The sequence below is a fragment of the Pseudopodoces humilis genome, chromosome 6, assembly GCF_049639895.1.
Source record: "Pseudopodoces humilis isolate 2021_Gansu_Grassland_sample_001 chromosome 6, ASM4963989v1, whole genome shotgun sequence".
In the NCBI taxonomy this organism is placed as follows: domain Eukaryota; kingdom Metazoa; phylum Chordata; class Aves; order Passeriformes; family Paridae; genus Pseudopodoces; species Pseudopodoces humilis.
In genome coordinates, this window is record NC_142205.1 from 46,526,831 (window position 1) to 46,544,459 (window position 17,629).

The 17,629-nt window shown below is 42.2% G+C and overlaps 1 protein-coding gene across 1 annotated transcript; it reads left to right on the top strand.

The window, feature by feature from the left end:
* Nucleotides 1–1,457: 1,457 nt before the first annotated feature.
* On the top strand, nt 1,458–15,666 carry ETNPPL (ethanolamine-phosphate phospho-lyase). The gene is made up of 13 exons (XM_005517512.3): nt 1,458–1,596; nt 3,384–3,502; nt 3,665–3,824; nt 4,696–4,770; nt 6,224–6,317; nt 7,420–7,536; nt 9,248–9,330; nt 9,821–10,046; nt 10,919–11,073; nt 11,816–11,905; nt 12,108–12,238; nt 13,131–13,198; nt 14,056–15,666. Exons 1-13 carry the CDS (start codon nt 1,541–1,543, stop codon nt 14,185–14,187), a joined length of 1,506 nt encoding a protein of 501 aa, XP_005517569.2. The 5' UTR covers nt 1,458–1,540; the 3' UTR covers nt 14,188–15,666.
* The last annotated feature ends 1,963 nt before the right edge of the window (nt 15,667–17,629 follow it).

Consider the following 17,629-nt stretch of genomic DNA (forward strand, 5'->3'; position numbering starts at 1 on the left):
TGTTCTCTTCTTGAGGACCCATCAGTGAATTTCATCCTTGCCTGTACAGTAAAATATTGCCCTAGCTGACAGTTTTGGCAACTCTTTCATGTCTTTTTTTAGTCTTTCTGCCTGGACAAGGCACTGAAGACGGGCAGCAGCTGTCTCTGCTGGGATAGAGAGGTGGAGCTGCTGTGACTTCTGCTACTCTGTTGCTTGGTGAGGCAAGGTTTCCAATGGAGCAGGAGTGTAGAATGTCGAAGCTTCAAATTTAACACTGAGGAAACTCTAGTAAATGACTGGATGGGAAGAAGTGTTGTCTAGAGAAGCAGAAAGGTGGCTTGCTAGCAGAGATATTAAAAAAAAAAAATCAGGAAGTGTGTTTCTTCAATCTGCAGAATTTGGGATGACTTTCTGGATACTGATCAAGAAAAAGGAAGTACCATCAGCACAGGAAATTGTGTGGCTTTACATATGCTCTCTGAAAACTCTTCCAAACGAAGTGCTGCAGGTGGCACAGACGAGCTACAGATGGGGTGGCAGGGCCGTGGGCGAGTGTTCTGCTGTCTGCTCATGCAGCTCAAGGAGCTGCCTCCAGGGGAGACGCTGCGTGCTTGGCAGGGAGAAGGTAAATCTGAGGTGCTCCCCCGGCAGCTTCGCTGTTTTGAAATGCGATGCCTCTTGATGTGAATTCTGTCCTTCTTCCCCCGTCTTATTCTCCCCTCTTTTTCTTGTGGGCTTTGATGTCCAGCGAGATGGTTACCGAATGTAACCATGAAGAAATGCCACGTTCGAGCAAGTCGCTTCTACATTGCTTCCGCGGTTACAAAGTGATCAAGGACTAGGTATATTTAGATGTTGCCTAGACCTAGGAGTGAACCCATGTGTTTGAGCTCTGTTCTACGTACGTGCGCAAAACCTGGCAAATCGTAGATCTTACTAATTTGCCTCACTTTATAAGAAATGCGGAAATACTGATACCGGCTCTGATGGACATATACAAGTCTCAGCCTACTCTTACAAGCAGATTTTTGGGGCATGAGAGACAGAGAGGGACATCGAATTATGACCCTGATTTTGATTAAATATTCCGCTTTGTGTTCCTCCCCCCGCCCCCCCACCCCGAATGTTTGTGGCAGTGGCGCTGTGGCCGCCAGGATGACGGACGACTGGCAGGAATGGCAGGATCGCGAGTGGGAGCTGAGCGCTCGCCCCCACGCCCCAAGTCGGTTGTTTTGCGAGTTTGTGCCGGTCTGCACCCCAAGGGGAAAAAAAAAAAAAAAATTAAAAACCAGCAATACTCTAAGGCACAGGACTCACTCGCGGCTGGCCCGCCTCAGCTCAACAGGAAACACGAGTCCCCCGAAAGGAAAACCCAGGGGGATGGGGGAGCGGTCGGGACGGGACGTCCCGTCCTGTCCCGTCCCGCCGGGGCAGGCGGGAGGGAGGGAGGCGGGGAGGAGGGGTTTGGCCGGGGCCGGCGCCCGCATAAGAGGCGGGGAACCCTTGGGTGGCTCGGACGGACGGTGTTCCCCAGTGCCGTGCCGTGCCTGCCGCCGCGATGGAGGAGCTCTACAGCAAGGCGGAGACCCTCGCCCTTCGGAGGAAGCACATCGGGTAGGGGCGGCGGAGGGGCCGGGAGTGGGGCGGAGGGGACGAGGAGGACGAGGAGGAGAAGGAGGAAGGTCTGTCTCTGGGGACAGAGCCCGTCCGGACCCGCGAGCTGGCGGGGGACACGGACACACACAGGACCTGTCATCCCCCTGGTTTCCAGGTCTCGGGACAGCCCGGAATTCCCTAGGCGGGCGGGGGATGCCGTCATTCAAACACCGCACATCGAGCGCATCATTCGCTTCTCCAGCAGCTCAAAGCAAGCGGCCGGGATGTGGTACCCAGGCGTGTGTCTAAAATGAGGCTGCGCAGGGATGGGGCTTTTTTGTGAGTGCACCTGCAGAACAGCCGTGTCTGCTGAATGAACCTGTTGCTATTCCCTAAGCTGAGTTTAACTGAGGGACGTGCGGGAGGGCTGCCAGTGGTTGTGTCCTGAGCGACAATCCTGGCTGTGCACGTATCTGATCCCTCTGTAGGGCGATGTTAGTTCCCACGGGATGTGCAGCTTTAATCAATTCTTCGGTAGATGTTGCCAAGTGAAAAATAAGTCCAGGCTGTAAAAACAGATCTATTTTGCTGATTGCATCTTAAATGTGTAGCATATAGAGGAATCTTACTAAAGATCCATAACTCACAAAAGATTCCCTAAGGTCATGGCCTCATAAAGAGAGAAAATCAACCACGTTTTAGGGGTCAGCTCAATATTAAGCGAGTCCTGCCCTGCACAAGGATTGTAGAATTGAGCAGTCTTGGGTGAACAAAGAGAAACTTTCACAGCATGAACTGACAGGTTACAGGGAAAAAAACTGTAGACAAGAAATGGCCAATTATGATGGACATTGCTTTCAAAGTATAGCAGAGAAATAGCTGAAGATGTCAAAAAAGATCTATGCAACAGGGCTAGAAGCTATGAGAAAGAAAGTAAACTACTTCACTATCCAGGAGTCACATTTACAAGTGACTTTACAAGTTCATAACCACACTATACCCAACAATAGCTCTCAGACTTACCTGGAAACAACTGTGTTTATCCAAGGTCATATAAACACTGATAAATGTTCAGAAGACTTTCCTTCTGCTCAGTAATATCATTCAACATAATTACACAGCTGGGACATTCTCCAAGAGGGGAGAAGGAAAAAAAAAGAGCGCTTAAAGAATACTTTGGTTAATTTTATAAGGAGCCTGAGTTTTGCTGTAAGTCAGTGAGATTTAGATGCTTATAAAATGCTGCTTTTAAAGGTTTTGTTCAAAGCACACGGAGTGAGAGTATGAGGGTTTTAGGACCTCCTCAGCACCTCTGAAAATAAAGCCTGCAAGGCATTAATGTTTTGTTCTCAACTCTGACCTCTATATGCTACAGTCATCTGTTGCATAATGATTTTTTTGGCTATAGTATGAAACAGTGCTTAACAGCTTACTTTAGTTCCAGAGAGTTATTTGGCCATAGATGTCTGTGAGGCATGTAAACAAGCAGAGCTACAGCCTAGGAACATGGCAGGACATATAAGGACCTGGAACGACGTGCAGACACTGTTCTGCTGTGAAATCAATTGCAGGCAGGGTCAGGCTTTGAAAACACCCAGCTTCTGTTCCCACTGTACCAGGGGAGGTGCAAGGGTTTTCACTGTGAGCAAGAGCCCCTGCCTGACCACCACCTGAACGACTCACAAGCTTTTTTTACGGAAGGAAGAAATTATCTCCAGAGCTGAAAAAATTAACCATGTCAACACTCAAGGGAGGGAGAAAAAAAAAGAGAAAATTAAAATGGTGTTATGTTTATTATGTCTTAGGCCTTCCTGCAAAGTTTTCTATGCCAAAGATCCTCTGAAGATCGTCCGTGCTCAGGGCCAATATATGTTTGATGAGAAAGGAGAAAAATACTTAGACTGCATCAACAATGTTGCACATGGTAAGGAGTTTGACTTGTGAGACTGCTTCCATTCCTTAATTTCCAGTAGGGATCAGGACACATTTCTGCCAAGCGATGATGCTCACAGTGCTTCTGTGAACATCCTTCTGTGGTTCAGTAATTGACTGCTTGCTAGTAATAACTAATTACTTTCTTCTTTAGTGGGCCACAGCCACCCATATGTGATAAAGGCTGCGACAAAACAGATGGAACTGCTCAATACAAACTCCCGCTTCCTGCATGACAACCTTGTTCAGTATGCACAGCGTCTCACAGCCACCCTGCCTGACAAACTCTCTGTTTGCTATTTTGTTAACTCTGGGTAGGTCTGAATTGTATTTTTTTTTATATGAATATTTTTTTATTACTATTTTGCTCCTGTTTGAGACGGAGACCCAGGACAGCTTGGTCTAAATCTTACTAAGTAGGACTTAGTAACATGCAACAAAAATATATCCAGCACTGATCAGAACTTGCTTCCTATTTGCAGCCATCATATTTAGAGTGATGGCTCAAAGCAAGAGAGGAAAAACATAACACTGGCCTGCTGAATGCTATGCAAAAAAAAAAAAAAAAAGTGGGGGAAAGAAAGCAAAAAGATTAAATTAATTCTGCAAACTGGTGAATGTTATTTACAGACTGATGAATGCCACCTGTAAATTGACATATAACCTTGGAATCAAGTTAGTCTTCTTTAGGCAGTTTAGTAGTGTGTGATCACTTACATGTTGAAAACAGACAACCTGCAGGGACCTGTGAGCAGAGGGGCTGTGACAGATCAGGCTGGGAGCTCGAATCTTCTTCCAGGGTGCAGATTTGTGATGGTGCAAGCCCAGGGGAGAAAGGACTTGCAAAGTGTGGGAGGTGGGGCATTTCTTTTTGAGGGGTAGTGGATGCATTGTGTTCTCAGCTGCAAACTGGCCTCTTTTGTACCAATGGGAGGTAAATATCTACAGGCAAACTGGGGGAGGGAAATAAAGCATCTCTTTGTTTGTTGTTTATACAAAGGGCTGTTTTATCTTTGCCCCCTTACATGGCACTTATAGTCTCAACCTTAGCACTGCAATCTGTAGAGTAACAGAGTTTTCTGTGTTGATTTATTATATCCATGAGTCCCATGCCTTGTCTTCTGTCGGAATACCTTTCTAATTGGAAGCTCTCCTTCACTGGTTTGCTGCTCTGTTATTATGCAGGTCTGAAGCAAATGATCTTGCTTTACGACTGGCTCGGCAGTACCGCGGGCACCAAGATGTGATCACCCTGGAAAAGTAAGTACACACAGTAGCTTATGTGAACGCAGCCAGCAGCTCCTGCCATTACTTCAGAAGCAGCTTTGCAGCAACCCCCTGCTGTTTGTACTCCACTGCCTGCTGAAAGAAAAGCTTTGTTGCTTTAGTATTAGAACAGATCAGGAAATCCCTTTTTCACATTTGGGTAAACACAAGTTTTGAAGATCTCTGAAAAATAAGCTTGTTGGTCACCCCAGAAGGTCGGTCACCTGTTAGAGGGCATTTCCCACAGACTCCCAGAGCAATTCAGGCCAGAATTAATTGTTGGTTTCAAAAGCAGTGAGTGGTCTGGCTACTGGGCTGCTCTGGAAAAGGGTTTTCTGTTCATCACATATTGCTGGACATGTTTCATTTTGCACAAATAAATACTCTGCGGTCAAGAAGAAAGATCCTGTAGTTTCACAGCAGTGCTGCAATGATGCTCAGCTCTCCTTCAGTGGACACAACTATGCACACAAAACCAAGTGGCTGCAAAATGAGGAGGTTGCCAGCCACAGGGTAGGTGGCTAACTGCATTTCAGGATTTTCCTATCCTAGATGCAGCTGTAGGTTTAGTGACATTGCTGTAGTGCTGAGTTTTCTTCTCAGGTTGTGATTAGAAAGTCCAGCCGGAGCAAAAGCAAAGGCACATGTCTCTGTCTGAACAGCACAAAGCGTGTTTGACTCAGCCATATCCAGATCCTTGTTAGGAACATACTAAACTGTTCTACTAAGAAGTCGTGACACGTCTTTGGTTTGGTTTGAGGTTTGCTTTGTTTCAGGTTTATGGCTGAGCAAAAGTTTTTATTATTCTCTGAATAAAGATGCTACATGCTTTAGTCTCAAAAGGCTCTGGTTCCTCACTTCTAAATCAGTTGGCCTCAACAGTAACCAGCTTTAGCATACTCTGCAGTATAAAACATTTATATTCAAACAATATCCTTTTCCTGACTGTGGCTTCTCAGTCTCACCTGCAGTGCCTTCACGGCAGATGGTGGTGGGCTGCTGCTACTGAAGGTCCCCACTTCTCAGTGCAATACACACTCCTGAGAGTTTTCAAAATGGTGTTGGGGTCTAGCTTGCAAAGCTTGGGCTGGCCAGAGTGGGGCCCATGGGGTGGAAATGAAGGAGCTGGACCCACCCTTCAGCTCTAGGTAAGGCTGCTAGGGCAGCCACCTTGAGGTCAGTGCAATCCAGGCATCATCTTGGTCTGTCTCCATGTCCACACTTGATTTTATCCTGCTTCCAGTCTTGCTAGTGAGTTACAGTCAACAGCAATTTCATATTGTCTTTGCGAGAAAGACTGAGTAAATCAAATCAAATCAAGATCCCTTCACAAACGATGCTACAGTGTTGCAGATACAGGTGCTATTCTGTCTGATAGGCACAATTGTAAATTTGGCTCTTCTATACATTTGGTGAAAAGTGACTTGGATATTTAACACTCACACAGTGCTTACCATGGCCACGTTACATCTCTGATTGACATCAGCCCCTATAAATTTAATCAGCTGGGAAAGGACAGCAAGAAGGAGTATGTGCATGTGGTAAGTATGGTTTTAGGTTTGTTTTGTGTTTTTTTGGTGGGTTTTTTTTGGTTTGTTTGTTGGGGTTTGGTTTTTTTTGGGTTTTGTTTGTTTGTTTGTTTGTGTTTTGGGGTTTGGTTTGGTTTTGGGGTTTTTTTTGGTCATTTTTATGCCTGTTATGCAGCATATTGAATTACCCACTTTTGGTGTAAATATACTTTCATTCTGTTTTGCTGATGCTAGTGCACATATGCTTGGCTGATTTCAGTGGAATAAATACAGCAAAATTGTTTGCTTTTGGATTTCTAAGAAAGTGTTCAGCTGTGGGGCTGATTTCCTTCATTGTGCTACAGGTTTTCTTAGTCACTGCATTGTACAGTTACACAGTTCAATCAATTAGCCAATGTCCATTGTGTTGGTTTGGTTAAAGATAAGCAGGACTTTGAGTCAAGTTCCAAAAACTGGAAAGGCAGATTTCACAGGTTTACACAGATTTGGGTATAAGACTCATGAGTGTCTAAGGAAGTGTGATTTTTCAGATAGACTTGTGTATCTTAAAAAGACAAAAATGTTTCTCAGTCCAAAAATGTGCACCAAGCAGATCTTTCCTATCTAGAACTCCGTGCATTAACTGCACTGCCAAAGCAACATCCACCTTTTTATACCACTTCCTTTCTCTTAGTTTCTGAACCTTTCCTAGCACCATTTGTAGAGGCTTGAATGTCACACAGATTTGTACCATGACTAAAATGCTGGAGGAAAGTGACAGACTGGAAAAACCTACTCTCCAGTTGCAGAAATGGATCTTCCATGAGAATCTGAAATAAGGTGGTGAATTGGTACTCATTATTGTATCGTGAGGGAGAGGAAGGACAGCCTTGAAAGGTAGATGAGGTAGATGATGGTTCTTACAACGGCTGTGTTCTGTAATATTGAACACATGACAGGCCCAGATTGAATTTAAGCTCCAGTAAGCATTTTTGCAATTCAAACGTTCAGGCTGTACTAACTCTTATTACTTATTTGTGTGGAAAGCCAATAAAGTGGAGCAATAGAAAAGAAAGTAAATGTTTCATAGAAGGATTGCCTTCATAAAAACAAATAAACAAATTGGTCTTTTCAGGCTCCTTCTCCAGATATCTACAGAGGGAAATACAGGGAAGATCACCCAGATCCAGCAAGTGCTTATGCTGAAGAGGTGAAAAAGATTATTGAGGAAGCACAGAAGAATGGACGCAAGGTGTGTGTTTTGTGCTCTAGAAATGCTGAGGCTTCATCTATTTATTACTGCATGGGGGCATGTAATGGGCAACTGAGGACTTGTTTCTTTCCCAATTTCACATACTTCCCTTTCCCTTCATTTTCCTATGGTGGGTTCTGTTCAAAATGGGCCATTTTTCTATCTGATGCTCTTATGATAATTTTTCTAGGCATCAATGAAAGGATCAATAATACAGTTGTATATAAGCAGATACAATCAAAGCTGTTAGATTTCCTATTTTATGCATTGAATCGGAAGATTGTTAAAATTGTAGGGAAAGGTTTGAGGTCAGCTAAGAAACTACATCACAAATCCTAGCAAGGATATATAAAAAACCCCAGTCATGGAGAAAATCTATTCAATAGAATCTTGGTACTATATTTCTGAGCCTGTTTGGTTAAGATAACTTTGAAGTCATATAAAAAGGTGAAACTTTCACTCATACACAGTATGACCTTGATAAAAACAGACAATTTCTGAACAGGTGTACCTAAAATGTTTGTTAATCTTTTATATGATGGCATTAGTGTGTTGAGACTTGTAGGGCTTCATCCAAAACCCGCAGAAGTCCCAGAAGACTTCAGCGGAGACTGGAACATCTTCCCTTCTAGTCCAAAGGACTTACATCACCCCTTTTTTAGTTTCTTCATCAACTTTTTTTTATTCTCTACTAACGGATAGTTTTGTTTTTTCTTCCCCTGTTTCCTTTCTTTTGCACATTTCTTAGGTCTTGGTGACATAGACCTGTGGCAGGACAAGCTGTGCTAAAGGCTAAGCCTCACATGCTATGGGAAGCTTCGTGCTCTTTGGCCGTGTACTCAAATGTAGTGTACGGTTCTTTACACGTTACTGCTCGGCCTTGTTTCCAGGAAGACTGCACCAGCACAGAGACCCCTTGATGCTCAGGCAGGGGTTCACAAGTGGTGTGGGGATGCAATCCCTTAAATAGCAGACTTATGCTGAGACCTTGGGGTAATATTGTATCTCTGCTGCATAGATCTCTGCTGTTGACAAGAAACGAACTTTGATGTTCCAGTGTGTCTGATCTGCTGCTCTTACCCTTCCTGACTTGAAATAACTTTCTTTTTCATTCCTAGCAACTGGAATTATTTCATCTGTAGAATTTTTCCCTTCTTTTGTCAAGTGCCTCGTGCTGACGTTATTTGTGTAGTTATTTGCATTAGGCAGGGGTGCCCAAAGGCTAGCCACAGGTCATCTTACAGGTCAGCTTCCACCCACCTCTACCTGGTGTTCAGGATTAAACAGAAACCCACATATACCTGCAAGCCTTATTACCTTCTTAGGGAAGATGGTACACACTGTGTCTCCTGGCACTGTTGTGTGTCTCCTGTAAACTGGCATTTGTAAATAAATTTATGTAGCTCCCAAGAGCCTAATCCAACATCCACTGACACCAGGAAGTGTCATCCAGTTCAACACGAGGGCTTAATGGAGATCCTTCCATTCCCATCAGGCTGCAAAGGTGGCCCTGGCTACTGCAAATTTGGGCACTCCAGTCACAAAATAAATAAATCCTTTAGCCATAGCTGTTTTCAAGAGCTCTCAGTTGTCCAGCCCATTGCGTGATAAAACTAAGGCCCACATTTAGACATTTATTTCTAGACTGTTAGATGTCTCTGCCAAGGCCGAGTAGATGAACACAGCTCTCACATGAGTTTGTCTCTTGTAGATTGCTGCCTTCATAGCTGAATCCATGCAGAGCTGTGGAGGCCAAGTAATTCCACCTGTGGGCTATTTCCAGAAAGTGGCAAAGTACGTATAGCACTTCACAAGGGCGTAATGGGGAAATTAAACAAAGAAATGGCTTTTTTCACTATAGACTTATATAATCAATTCAGCTATTAACCTCTCCTGTTCTTGGCTATCTGTGGTTCATTTCTACTTATTGAAGTGTATGATTTCAGTTCAATTTTTTTGTGGAATGTCAGCTAATTTTTTGGCTAGATACTTGCCATTCTTTTCCTATCTTTAATCCTCAGCCATAAGTATGATGGAAGATGAAGTTAAACCAGTTATAATCCTACAGTACCATTACTATTTGACATTAAAATGTCAAATTTTTTTTCTTAACATGTAGCATACTAAAAATTTCATAGCTATAAAATAGCAATAACTGTATTCTTTCTTTTTTTCCTAACTTGGTCTCACACTGCAGAATTTCTGTGATGCAGACTGCCTTGTCCTTGATTGCCTACCCATGTTCTGCAGCACTAGACTTTCAAGGTATTGTGTTTGTTTTCAGGTATGTGCGTGCAGCGGGTGGAGTATTCATAGCTGATGAGGTCCAGGTTGGCTTTGGCAGAGTTGGGAAGCATTTTTGGGCATTCCAGCTGCAAGGTGAAGACTTTGTGCCTGACATTGTCACCATGGGAAAGCCCATTGGCAATGGACACCCTATGTCTTGTGTGGTCACAACAAGGGAAATTGCTGAAGGTTTTGGTGCTTCTGGACTGGAGTATTTCAATACAGTAAGTTCATAGGTTAAACTCTGGCTTTTTTTTTTTAAGAATTTTGATCTGCATTTAGCAGTTAGAAATTTTCCAGGTGGTCCAGATAACATCTGCAGCTATCACTGCATTGCATTACTAAGAGCTTGAGTCAACCACAGTCTAGCATCTAAAAGCAAATGGAGAGTCTTTGAAATACACTCTGTACCAAGTGTTATATCATCATATGGACCAGCACAAGCTCTCTGTCAGGTCATGCATCTCAGCTGACATCCATACAGATAAATTCTTCCTTATGTCTCTTTCCCTCTCCCCATGCTGAAATGTTGATCATGTAAAATTCCATTTTCTAGGATAGGCTCTGTGCTGGTGGAACTCATGACCTGGCAAACCTTGCTCTGCAACTGACACCTAACAAGACAGTGACTTTTTACCAGGAAACATTTCACCCGCATGCATGCCACAGAGGCTCAGTCTTCCGTTTACTGAGCCCTCCTTTCTGCTCCTGTGACTCAGCCTTCTTCCCAGCTACCACGAATTCCCCTATTTTAAATGGAGTTTATACTCTCTGGATCAAAATATATCAAATCTATCACCCACTGCTCTTCCCAGGAGCATTTTGCCTGCACCTGCAATCAGCTGAATTCTTCAGTCTGGAAATCTTTAAATTACTGCAACCTGAAGCAGAGGAAGAGGGAGCCCTTCCCTTGCCCAAATGTAAGGGATGGTGTTCCACAGCCTGAACGGCACAAAATCCCCACCTTTTCAAGCTTTCCTCATGACACACCCAGCAGGAGGGGGCAAGTGAAAACTACATGGATAGCCACAGATGAATGTTTTGTTTTGATAGGTTTTGATTTTGATGGCATGTTTTCTTTCGTCTTTGCTTTCAGTTTGGAGGCAATCCAGTGTCTTGTGCCATTGGCTTGGCTGTGCTGGATGTCATAGAGAAAGAAGATCTCCAGGGCAATGCCACACGTGTAGGAAATTATCTCCTGGAGTTGCTGGCTGAGCAAAAGGAGAAACATCCCTTAGTGGGAGATATCAGGTGGGTGCATTGCAGCAATGTCAGAGAAGAAAGCAACTGCGCTAGAAAAAGCAACAAACTTGGTGTGAGTGGAACACAGAAACGTGTCATGATTTTGCTACACCTCTCCTTTAAAATGGACTACCCAAAACTGGTATTGTAAGGCAATATTTTTTTAAAAAAACGTTGTCCATCCATCTGCTTAATTAGTTACAAGCATAGCCAGTAGAAAAGTTCTGGGAAAGTAGGAAAAAGAGCCATCCACATGCGATAACCAAGTTGTCAGCGCACTGTTGTAATCATGCAGACATTGTTCAAATCTCTGGTGCATTTCCTTGGGAGATGTTACTCTGGATTTTCCTCATCTCATGTTACTTCTATTGATAATTGCCTTCAGGTTTTTTGATGGGGAAGGAGTTGGGTTGCAGGGTTTTTATACTTCCTTTTTTTTATTTTTTTCTCTCTCTGGCTTGCGATTTTCCTTATAAGCATGAAAGAAAATTATTCTGTCATTCTTATCTGGCCATGTAACTCTAAGGAGCCAGGTAAATTTATTTATCCAGAAATATCTGTTATCCCATTTGATTGTGTGTAGTTGCCAAAAGGTGATCAAAGACAAAGTCTCCCCTCTCATGCTGCTTCCCCCATTTGCACTCCAGTGAAGGGAATTACAGCTGTTAGAAACAGATATTGCATTTGCAGCCAAAGGTTTGGGTTCCTGACACTGGATTTCACTTGTCTGTACTTTTTGTTTCTACTCCAGGGGTGTTGGATTGTTTGTTGGAGTGGATCTGGTGAAAGATAAGCAAAAGCGAACACCAGCCACGACAGAAGCCCTTCATCTTATTTACAAGTAAGTAGTTCTTAAAGATTCTGCGCAGTGATCAAACCCTCCTAATATTTTTCAGCATTAATTTTATTTTCAATTTGTGTAGTTCTTGGTGACATAGTACTAAAAAAAGAAAACTTTCAAATCTGTCTCAGCTTGAAGGAAGTGACAGGACACAACACAGTTTTATACCTGTGTCTAACACAGGTGTTTCCTCTTTCCACAGACTCAAAGAGCGTCAAATCCTTCTTAGCGCCGATGGACCCTACAGAAATATTTTAAAATTTAAACCACCAATGTGCTTCACAATGGAAGATGCAAAACACACAGTGGAGATACTTGATGCACTTCTTACAGGTATGTGTGCTTTAGGGATCAAAGGAATACTCTTTGTTCATTTCCCAATGAAACACCATCGTAACCTAGGCCATTACTTGCAAGGGAAAGTCATCAACTGCATTTCTTGCCATTCATCAAACTGCTGTTCTTAATGCCAATTATTATAAAAAAAATACAAAGCCCCATATGTACTTTATCCAAACTTTTAGGCAAAATCCTGCTCTCGGGCCTTTCTCTTACAGACTCAAAGTTATTACTCATTTTTGGTCACATATACTGTTTGTTAAGGAGTGAATATATTAATTCAGCACAGGCCTGAAAGACGCTGCAGATACACTGGTGTAACTTTCCATAATGTGCTCTACCTTTTCCTTTTTTCTTTTTGTTTGTTTTTTAACTAGTGTACTGGAATGTGATTGTCTCACTCAAATTTAGCCTGAAGGTTTTCAGGCTCTAATTTTTTTTTTTTTTTTTTTTTTTTTTACTTGAGAACCAACCCAGGGGAAAATAACATCAGTTATACTGTTAGCATGAGGGCTCTTGGAACCTGTTATACATTAAATGCTCCCATCTGCTGAGAATATAACAACTAAAGTTAGACTTCCATGAACCTACTGGACAAAGGCAGAATTCCACTCTGAAAGGTCTCTCTGATACCCTGTGCTTCAGTCAAGTTGCTAATTTTATTCTTTTCTCTAAATACCCTCAAGCTAGACAGACCTGATAGATTAATTACGTTGCCTCAAAAAATGTTTTAGGAAGTATTCATCACTCTTCAGTTATTCTTCTGTGATAAATGCCCAGAGGAATAGCTGGGTGTTTTTTTTACTTCTGCCAGCTACTAAATTGATGGTATGCTTACTTACCCCCTGTCATTTTCATTTAATTACTTTATTACTTTCTTTTTCAGAACTGGAAGAGGCCACTGGAATGAAGGCAGAAAATAATGTATCTACAAACGTACAGTGTAAAAGAAAAGTATGTTTTAATTTTTTTACAACTCTTTTTCATATAGGTATTTGGCAAAGCAAGTATAAATTTCTTTGGTAGAGCATGCCTTAATTTTTGGTCGTGTGAGTGGCTCTGTGCCTTGAAACTGATCTCAGAGAGTAACTTGCTACTAGAAACCTGAGAGGATTTACCCTGTCTCACTGGGGTAAATCCAAAAAGAGCTGAGTAATCCAGACCAACTTGTTACAGACAGGCCCCTTGCCTTATCTGCTTGTGTGCAAACAAGACCAACCAGACTTTGGGCTGCACAAAGCCATGAGCACAGCAGTCAGCAATTATTGGTCCTTGGTATTACATGCTACTGAAAGATATTTGGCTTTCTAAGCAAGCCTGCAGCCTGGAAGATGTCCAAGTTTTCAGAGAGTTCCAAGGATTTTGTTTCCACCATAGCTCTTTGAGTATGAATGGCTGATACACATCCAAATTAGGACTTCTTAGGTTGCAGACCCAGCTTTGGATGAAGCACATATGATTTCTCACACCCTTAAAAACATGTCACTCTCTCTACAGGAAAGCTTGCTGAACTGTTCCTTGGTGGGTTTTCCAAGGAAAAATGGGGGTGGGAACACAATAGCTCAGCTGCCTAGGGATGTGGAAGTTAAACAGAGGCCTGATGAGTAATTGGCTATATATCTTGATTTTACTATGTTCGGAGTGCAAACCTACTCTTACAGACATTTTGACACAATCAGTTCAATTTCTTTCAGAACTAAGTTGTGGCAATAATAGAGAGGCAGGCAGAGCTACCCAATGGGAACCAGGTCCAGTGGCTGCCTGGTGGAAGAGACACACACGACTCCACTGACATTTCCCTTTTGTTTCAGACAACTGAAGAGAGTTCTCAACCAGAAGGTGCAAGTGAAAGCATCAGCCACATGAATGGAGCTGCCTGCCGAAAAGAAAATGGGATTTATTCGAAAAAACGCTCAGTGCCAAGTAAAAGAATAAGAACATGAAGAGGGACAGTTTCTTCATTTGGTTTGAATTTCCGTCCATCTTGCTTATGAGATGAAGAGTGCAATAGTCTGAGTCCTAGGATGTTTGAAGCCTAGTCATGCCTTTCATAAACTGGCTGAATTCCTATTAGCTTCAGTAGGTTTAAAATACTTTTTCAGATACATGAGAACTGTGCCATGTGGCTTGAAATCTAGATGTGACGGAATGGACAAGCGATACAAAAATACCTTGGTGCCAATGGCAGGCGTGACATAGGTACACAAACTTGGTGAAAACTGCAGATTTATCCATATTGTGCAGAATCTGATTTGCTTAGCTGCCATAAAGCAAATGCCAATCCTATTAAGTTTAAAAATATACTCTTAACATGCTATTTTTACAATATTTTAAATTTCAATATGTAATATTGAGATGTTAATTAGTTCCCATGTTTTAATGGCTGAATTCACTAAACAATGCTTGAGAAAGAAATCATTATCATCTTCTAGTGTAACTTAGGTCCTATGGACCATATTCCCAGCTGATGTAAATTGAAATAGCTTTGCTAATGTCAGCAATGCTCTGCTAAGAGTCTACATCTCTATGTGTTGAGACACAATGTCTATGCAGGGCACTCACTATAAATTCAAGGAAAATAAAGAATCTAATTTTCTATGAATAAAGCAACTTTTATAAATATTTATATAGAGTAAGATTTTAAATTTTTTTTCCCTAAAGTTTATAGATTGAATCCCATCAGTCTATAAAATATGCAAGTAAAGTATATATTATTTCAGACACGCTTATTGATTGAATTTAATCTGAAGGTGTCTCAAAATTAGGTTCCCAGGGGCAACCCAGCTTGCATTCCCATGGATTTGAGTTGTTTTGATAGCCGTAGGAATTATTGCCTGATCCAGTCAAAGCAGTGCTGGTACTTTTTTATCAGTGGTGATGAAGAGTTGCACACCAGTTCCAGGAGATCCTGACACATAAATGCTGGAAGGGTTACTAAAAGGAGAGGACCACTGCATAAGCCATGCATGCAAACAGTGCCTATCTGTGCTGCAGATACTTTGCTGACTTTCCTCATTGCCAGTGTTAAATTTCAATTACAGCACACAAGCCCTGCCTCTCTTTCTTAATACATGCACAACTCCTTGCGATGGAGGACACTGAGGGCTTTCCAAATAGTTTGTATTTCAGAAAAAAATACTAAATGTATTTATTTCCTCTTCAGTTTTAATACCCTAAATTCTGCTGTTTCCTAATTGCTGCTAATGGTCCTACTGATATGACTGAAAATGGAGCACTTTACCTAATTTCATGTTTTCCACAATTTGCTACATTTATATCAATGTTTCTGGTGTAACGCTTTCCAACATTCTCAATTGTTGCTTTTCCAACAATTTCAATGGCTTATTTTCTGTTTCATGATCCTTGAATAATTCTTCCATAAAAATAAATCTCTTATTTGTAATTATGATGTCCTACACAAAGAGGGATGGCTTTTTTTTGTTTGTTTTAATTGTATTCTTCAGCAACACCTATTTGCTGAGGGAAGTAACTTCAGTTTTAGCTGGAGGTTGTCCCCATGCCAAGGCAGAACTGACTAGGCTGTGTTTCCCTGAGGCACTCAGCTGTTGGCAGCTCTTACCCTTCAAGCCAAATGTTGCCTCAGCTGCCCCAGTTCATTCCCTGATAACTCTGCACCAGGAAGAACACCAAAGGACTTTTCCAAAATGAAACTTCACAAAGTGAACTTAATTTGGTATGTCTAAAGGCACAGTTTTAGTCACTCCCTCTATGGAGTGCCACTACTTACGTTTCGCCTCATCCGCTGTGTGCAGCAACAAGCAAGCAAATATTTGTGAGATTTATTAGAAGGCTTAAGCCCAAAGGCACAGAGCCCAGAGCCAGTCTGTACCATGACACCAGCTGTTGTAGCAGGCCATTAATATTTAATTTTCAAAAGGATGTCAAAGAACTAGACTTAAAAAATCTGATTAGCCTAAATCTAAGGTGAGGTGGTTTGAAGATTGCAACCTCATAAACACCACTCATAAACACACTTCTCCCTGTACCTGTGCCTTGGTTCTCAACATGCTCCAAATTTTTGGAACAACCTTTGCTCCAATTCACTTCTCTTTTTCACCCAGCTTCTGCTTCACAAGCCAGGAAGTTCTCTACCTGTTGGTTCTGCTCATTTTGCAAAGTGCAGGTTACCTAGAAAAACTGAATATCCTATTTTCTTCAAACAAGAGAGGATATCACTGCTATGATGCACTCTAAAAAGAGCCACAATCATTTAAATAAAGGAAACAATCCAACAATTACCAATATTTGAGCTGGACCTCCTAGACTTACTATTACTGCATCAGTGTTCCCCAGTATCTCAGAGTCCACTCTGCACAATTATGCACATTCCCTACTGTGAAGGCCTTATTAATTAGAAGAGCCTGACTAAAGGATGAGAGAGTGGAAGCAGAAATAATTAAGGTTAAACACAGGGACCACAGTTCCAGTTAACTAATCAAATATATTCCCTTCACTAAACAGGCAAGGCTTTTTTTCCCCTTCCTGACTCCATAGTAATTTTTCTTCTTTCTACCTCTCCTATCCTGGCTGTGCAAATCCTGGTTTTAGCCATGTATTTCAACCTCCACCCTAGTCCTTCCAATCTCCACCTCCATAAGCCAGTTCCACTCACTAACCTTGTAGAATAAACGTAAGACCACACCTTTTTCCCTCAAGTTTTCTGGAAGGCTAAGGAACAGGCAAGGACAGGAGTAAGAGGCAGTGGAGTGAGGGAAAGGCAGGAATCCATCCCAAGTGGGCATCACGCTGGAGTTAGTTAGTTGTACCTTCACTCTAGCTCATCATCCTACTCAAATCACAATGGAGACAGTTTTACTGAATTCTCATAATTTGCCACTGTTTTCATTGCTCTTATATTGCACATTTATACAATAGACAGACCAGTTAGAACAAGGGAGCAAGGAAGCAAGTGCTTGCTGCAAATATCAATGAAAATGTGACGCTGAGGGTCTGAATCCACTGCCTGTTAATTCTACTGCATAAAAGAAAGCAGGGCTGAGACTCTGTGGAGTCAGGAAGCTGTGCCTTAGACAGCACTGCTCTGGAGAGAAGAATCAGCATCCAAAGTTGCCATGCACAACACTGCACAACTGCCAGGGAAACAGGGTATGTCACATCTCCTCCTCTGGGGGAGAAAAGCTGCAGCCTTACCTCTGTAAAACATTGCAATGGGACTACAATGAATAGCAGAATTATGCAAAATTATGTATTTTGTCTGTTGTTTTTTAGATTAATGGTTTCTTAGACATACAACAGCCTCTTCTCAGATAATACATTTATAATCTTCACAGCTGTGGCTGTGAAATGGCAGCCCCAACACACCAAAGTCCAGAAAAGTCCACACACACACATCCAGAAGCAGCA

Excerpts from the sequence above, each read along its gene's own strand:
- ETNPPL (XM_005517512.3), top strand. The coding sequence starts at position 1,541 with ATGGAGGAGCTCTACAGCAAGGCGGAGACCCTCGCCCTTCGGAGGAAG. Across the intron at positions 10,047-10,918 it reads GACTGGAGTATTTCAATACA|TTTGGAGGCAATCCAGTGTC; the intron begins GTAAGTTCATAG and ends CTTTGCTTTCAG. Across the intron at positions 11,906-12,107 it reads GCCCTTCATCTTATTTACAA|ACTCAAAGAGCGTCAAATCC; the intron begins GTAAGTAGTTCT and ends CTCTTTCCACAG.